Source organism: Aptenodytes patagonicus, chromosome 3, assembly GCF_965638725.1.
Source record: "Aptenodytes patagonicus chromosome 3, bAptPat1.pri.cur, whole genome shotgun sequence".
Lineage (NCBI taxonomy): Eukaryota > Metazoa > Chordata > Aves > Sphenisciformes > Spheniscidae > Aptenodytes > Aptenodytes patagonicus.
This window is the reverse complement of record NC_134951.1, coordinates 54,158,475-54,164,773: the sequence shown is the minus strand read 5'-3', so window position 1 is coordinate 54,164,773 and position 6,299 is coordinate 54,158,475. Positions and strand designations below refer to the sequence as shown.

Sequence of the window (6,299 nt, the reverse complement as noted above, 5' to 3'; positions counted from 1 at the left end):
AGGGACAAGGAAAGATCCGTGCTCACCGGTGGTGATGGCAATTTCTATTGCAGTTCTGCAGTCTCTGTGCAGGCAAAGTTGCCCATTGACTTTTGGAAATACAAGACCAGGCACAGTACATGGTTGTCCCCCTAGCTGGCTCCCCGTTGGGGCTGCGTGGGGGTCATGGCGATGCACTCACTGCCCAGCGACTGGCAATGGGGGCTACAGGAATTTTTGTCTTCCACAAATCATTTCATGACCAAGGTAAAAGTGCCATCGTCTGACAACAGGAGGAGTTTGTGGGTCCAGATACTGCAAATGTCACACCATTTTCTCAAATAAATGTATGCTCTTTCAATAAAAAACTCAGCAAGGAAAATATAGGCATCATGCTAGACACAATTCCTGGACTTCCTCCATCAGGAATTGCAGCTCTTCTTTTTCTAAAGTGAGATGTTGTTTGGGAAGACAAGAGATTATGTAGCCTGCTTTATGTTATTCTGCTCAGGTATCCCTGCAGATCAGGACTCGCTTTGAAAATGAAAGGCCGTATTTTACTGCAAGTGGGTTGACGTCAATTCCACTCTCAGGGCTAACCAAAAACCATCAAAATACTCTCTCTTCTTTTGCCTTAGTCTTTCCCAGAAATTATGAGTCAGCAAAAGCTTTCTGACTGTGGTATATAGAAAAAACCCCACATTTGTATTGTCCCAACAAAATGAATGGCTAAGATCACTGTAACCCAAATTTGCTTCCTAGAAGAGGGGAATAATGCTCAGGGAAATACCTTGAAAGTGTCGCATTTTTAACAGGAGGGATCCAGCTTTATTTTGTAGATACAGTAAATCATTGGGGAAAGTGCTAGACTGAAAATGTCATCATATGGTAAAACCACGAAACAAAGCAAATAACATGTTGGGCTAAAAATGGAAAAGCAACTCACCTAAGTCCTTTTCCCTCCCAGATTAAGTGGTTTATTACTGAAGTAGGATTCTACCCATCTAAGTTTTTCTATATCTAATTTTTATACAGGTTGTCACTGCTTAATGAATTTATGGTGAAAATCCCTGATGCCCAGTTCCTGACAGAGTTAATGGAGGGAGGTGGCATCAGGGGTGGTCTCTAGCAGATTCGGTCTCCCTAAATTCAGGGTCTAAAAGTACGCATAAAAAATTTCTCCTAGGGGCTTTTAGAGCCAATACTGGTCTTCAGAGCCTGCACAGGGCTACCAGGAGCCTGCTCAGGTCTTACTCAGCACCTCACACCTGGGTGCAGGTTCAGTGCCGGGGTGTACTGAACTGTACTGTACTGGGGTGTACCTGCATCCCGGCGTGGAGCGCTGCTTGCAGGAAACACTCAGTAAGGGAACCGATGGCCAGAACCCTGCCCTGCGGTTTTACTGCGGTCCACACAGGAATGACAAAGATTTATGAGCCTAAAGCCTCGCAGATGGAAAGTTTTCCCATTTTACCAGAAAGTTTTGCCAGATTTCACCAGTCCGAGGCAGTCGGCGGTCTTTTCTCTCAGCAGTTACTACTGTGGGTGATGCAGCATCTTTGGCTGAGTCTATGCAGGTTACAGAGCAGGGCCAGGACGCCCCACCCAGCGGTTTGGTCCCTGGCTTTGCAGGGGGAAAAGAGGTTAGGCACGCTCTGTGCCACCCGGCCGGAGGGCTAGAGGGCAGACCTTGCCCTCTTTTATTTACTAGGTTAGTCGCAGCATATGAGATGAGGGCTTAAAAGAGGGGGGAAAAAGAATCTTTCTCACTAGCAACTTCAGAGTTCTTAATCCGGGCAGCCTTTTGACCTATCTTGATCTGGTTTAAATCATGTTTGTAACATCACTGCAACAGTGCCCTGATGAACTGCGTGCCTGAAGGTATTCATCAATTACAATGACACATTTGTGATTATTAGAATTGATAAAAATAAAGGGGCTAGCAGAGTCTGGAATACGGGTTTTTTTTTTAAAATGAAACATCTTTGTATTATCAGTGAAATGATACTGGTTTTCATAATAATTGCACTCACATAAATACAGCGTTACTGATTCACAGCCTCGCTGAGGCTTGTTGGATCCTTGTGGCCCCAGCTTCTCCAGCAGGCAAACGCTTGATGCGTTGCCCAGTCATAAGCTGCGAAACACATTAGTCCAAACTTTTTATATGCACATAAAAGTAATCTGTTTCAGCCCTTAAATACAAATTGAAATGATAGTGATAAACTGTAACGTAACCAGGATGTAAATGTAGCAGAACTATAAATAAACAAGCAGCAACACTGCTTCTGAAATCCGCCGCGCGTGTTACTGCTCTAAATCAATCAATCGCCGGTGAATTTGAACCTGGGTGAAGAAGTGTTTCCGAACTCTGAACAACATCGACCTCTGATGGGCTCTTTGAAGCCACTAAGCCGTGGGATTATCAGAAAACTCTATACTGCTCTGAGACAGGCAGACAGCAAAGATGCACTTAAATGATTTTTCTACAGCACGCAGTCCAAAAAGAAGAGGGGGATGAAACAATTCAGGTTCCCCTCAGAACTGCGGATGATAAGGCAAGTCAATTATTGTGGCATTTTACAGGCTTTTAGGAAAGAAGACTGAGACTTTTTTTCTTTTTTCCTTTTTTCCCCTCCAGTGTTAGACTAAAAGAGGAAAAAAAGAGCCCAGCTTAGAGTCCGGTTTTCCCCCCCCCAGTTTGATAACTTGTTAATGGAGCATTATCATAAAGGGCTAACTTTTAACGTGAAGATGAAAGCTACTGGAAACCTGGCAAATTACTGTAATTAGCAGCCTGTTTGACTGGGCTTTTTGTTTCTTTGGTTGCTGGAGAATAAAAAGGAGTTTGTGCTCTTCATTACTCTCTCTTCGCCAGACTAAAGAGAACAAACAAGCAAGCAAGCAGGAAGGTGCCTTTCTTGGCGCGGTATTTCATCTCCATAGTGAATGATGATCTCTTTAGGCAGAATTACATGGGGAGCTTTCAAAAGTAAACAAAGGGACTTCGCTCAACTGGCAAATTTGCCAGCTCTCTTATTTCTAAAAGCATCTAAACACACAAAGTTATACTACATCTTACATGTTTTTATTTGTATACAAAATGTTATAATTTATCAATATTGTGCAGCAAAGTATAGATACACACATACATACATACACCCCCCCTCCCCCAACACACACACACACGTACAAATACAAACACAACTTTCTTTCTCTCTGCCCTTCAGAAAGGCAACACTGTTTTGGCAGGTCAGCAGCTAGAAATAAGGTGCTATGATTAAGCGGTATCGGAATGTCTTCACTTTACAAATGTGATGTGCAAATTTATATACAACCACTTTTTTTTTTTCCGCAGAACCCAAAACTCCATACCCCGAACCACTCTCAGAGATACGAACATGTATAAAGTGCTAATACTTAAGCATGTTTCCAACGACTTCACGACGTAGTTTGAAGTTTAGAACAGGCACCGTACTAGTTCACTGGGTAGATTGTCACTCGGTGTGGTACGACAGAGAGGAAAGTCACTCAGACATCGCTGGGGGACCGGGAGCGAAAGGACACTTTAGCCTGAAAGCAGCCGCAGAAGAGCACCCACATGGACCTCTGGATTTCCTGGTTTCTGTAGGCGTAAATGATGGGGTTGATCATGGAGTTGTAGGTAGCGGGTAGAAGCGTGGCGTACGTGTACACGGAAGGGTAGTCGGGATCCCCCACTACACAGTAGATGGCAAAAGGCAGCCAGCTGGCCCCGAAAGTCCCGAGGATTATAGCAAGGGTAGAGACTCCTTTTTTGGTGGCGACATAGTGAGAAGCAGTCAGAAAGTGCTGCTGGAGAGCTATCTGGTGGGCATGCCTGCAAACGATCTTGCAGATCTCGATGTAGAGATGGAGCATGATGAGGAAAATGAGAAAGAAAGAGGCGGACAGCAGCGTCACGTTGCTTTTGGTCAAGGGTCTGACGACGCTGCAGGCGGCGCGGTCGTGGAGGCAGTTCCAGCCCAGGACGGGCAGCAGCCCCAGGCAGAGGGAGACCCCCCAGGCCCCCGCCAGCATGGTGTGGATGCAGAGCACCGTCCTCTCCGAGTAATAGGTGAGGGCGTTGTAGAGAGAGAGGTAGCGATCGACCGTGATGGCCAGCAAGCTACTCACAGAGGCGGCGAAGGAGGCGACGAGGAAGCCCACCGTCAGCAGGCTGACCGTCTCGGAGCGGATCACGTACTGGAAAACGAAGTTGAGGATGAGGCCGAGGCCGGCCAGGAGGTCGGCCGTGGCCAGGCTGCCCACCAGCACGAACATGGGGGTGCGCAGGGCGGGCGAGTAGCAGATGATGGCCACCACCAGGGCGTTCTCGCAGGCGATGGCAGTGCCGGAGACGCAGAGCATCACGTCCCAGGGGTTGAGGGCGGCGGGCGCGGGGGGCCGCGATGACAGCTCCAGCGAGCCGTTGCCGCCGCCGCCGCCGGCGGCCGGCAGCCGGGGGGCGGCCGCTCCGCTCTCGTTCAGGGCCGCCGCTGCCTCCATCGCCGCCCGGGCCGCCGCGGCTGTGCGGGGGCAGAGGCGGTGAGCGGGGGCGGCGGGGCGGCGGGGCGGCGGGGCGCGCATGCCGGGCGGCGGTGCCGCGCCCGCCCTGTCTGTGGTGCTGAACCCGGAGAAGTTTCCCGCCGGCCCGGCCGCCGCCCGCGCCCCGCCCCGCCCCGCCCCGCCCACCCGCGTCAGCCCGCCCGCCCGTCCGCCGCCCGCCGCGGCTTTGGCGGGAGGGGGCGGCCGCCGGGGGCGGGCCGGGCCGCGCGGCGCTGACGTCACGGCGGGCCGCCGGCGGGGGCGGGGCGCGCGCCGCCGGCGAAGGGGAGGGGGGCGGCCGCCGTGGAGCGCGGGCGCGGGGCGGGCAGGGGGAGCCCGGCCGGGGGCTTGGGGGGCGCAGGGCGGTCTCCGGCGGGGCGGGGAGGGGAGGCGCGGCGCGGCGCGCTGCCCCGTCGCGCTGCCCCGTCGCGCTGCCCCGTCGCGCTGAGGCGGGGGGGCCGTCGCCGGCCGGCGCTCCCCGCCCGCCTCCCGCTCGGCTGCGGGGTAAGCCCGGGGCGCAGCACGGCCCCGGCGCCGGGGGGTTTGCTCGGGGGCACGAGCGGAGAAGGAGGGAGCGAAGGCCCCCTGCGGCTGCCGGCCGGGAGGAGCGCTCGCCCGCCCCTCTCTCCTCTCCCACTGCTGCTTTTCCCCCGCTTTGCAGTCGGTTCTCCCGCCATGAACGCCATCCGCAGCGCGTTTGTGGGCAGAACGCGGCAAGTTTTGTGTTCGTACAGCGCTTGCTGTAATGGCTCCGGACCCAGCGGGGGGCTTCGTGCGCCACCGAATGTAAGTGTTTCCAAATAGCGCTAAGAATTGCTGTGAAAAAGCCTGCTTCACACTTACATGTACTCTAGGGTTAACGATCCCTTTACCAGCGAAAGCATCCGCGCTATTTCCTGAGGTCCCCCCAAATGATAAGGTCAAACCGGAGGAGACCCAGTTGCACGGGCATAAAAAATACCAGCTCTCTCCTTGTCTCACCCTTCGTGTCTCGCAATGAACCAGCAGCCAATGTATTTCTTCTCGAAAGCACAGGAATCGATGAAGCAAAGGATAACTGTCTCGTGCCAATCGCTACCAAACCCAGTACCAAACATGGGCAGCAGGTAGTTTCCATCTGCAGCAACGTGGCTTTCATAGCACCAAGAGGACAAGCCAAAGGGTGCCCCCCCCCCCCCCCCCCCCAAGTCTGGGAGAGCGTGTTTGCTCCGTAACTGCTGATCAAAAGAATGTGGAAATGAAATGACCTCTCGGTTATGGGAACAGCATGCAAACCATTTAGACACAATTTTGAAAAATTCATTAGAAGAAAATGTGTTTACTGTCTCGGACAGTCCAAATGAAGAAGGCACGCAGGCCATGCCACGGTAAAAGGTGGGCACATTCAAAGGGAATTAAGAGTGTCAGCATTCATTACATCCATCCTCATCTGCGTCCTCCTGCAGGCTAAATGCTATTATCAAGACAAGCCGCGGACACTCTGTATCTCTGTAAACAGCCGAAGCCATTGCTTCCCAGGATTTCTGAAACACGAATCTCAGAATAGTTTAATTTGGAAGGGACCCATGGAGGTCAGGTCTGGGGCATCTCTCTGGTCCCACCACCTGCTCAGAGCAGGGACAGCGTCAACCGTGCAAAGGTTTTCCTTGGGGTCTCGTTCAGTCGACTGAGTATCTCCAAGGGAGGAGGTTAGACAGCCTCTCTGGGCAACCTGCGCCTGTACTTTGCCCTCAACTGTAAAGATTTTTCCCTTT

At 52.2% G+C, this 6,299-nt stretch overlaps 1 protein-coding gene across 1 annotated transcript; it reads right to left on the bottom strand.

The window, feature by feature from the left end:
* Positions 1-3,055: 3,055 nt before the first annotated feature.
* Positions 3,056-4,512, bottom strand: GPR6 (G protein-coupled receptor 6). The gene has a single exon (XM_076335468.1). The coding sequence runs from the start codon at positions 4,504-4,506 to the stop codon at positions 3,511-3,513; it is 996 nt and encodes a 331-aa protein (XP_076191583.1). The 5' UTR covers positions 4,507-4,512; the 3' UTR covers positions 3,056-3,510.
* Positions 4,513-6,299: the final 1,787 nt, after the last annotated feature.

Coding starts and splice junctions, on each gene's coding strand:
- GPR6 (XM_076335468.1), bottom strand. CDS start 4,506: ATGGAGGCAGCGGCGGCCCTGAACGAGAGCGGAGCGGCCGCCCCCCGG.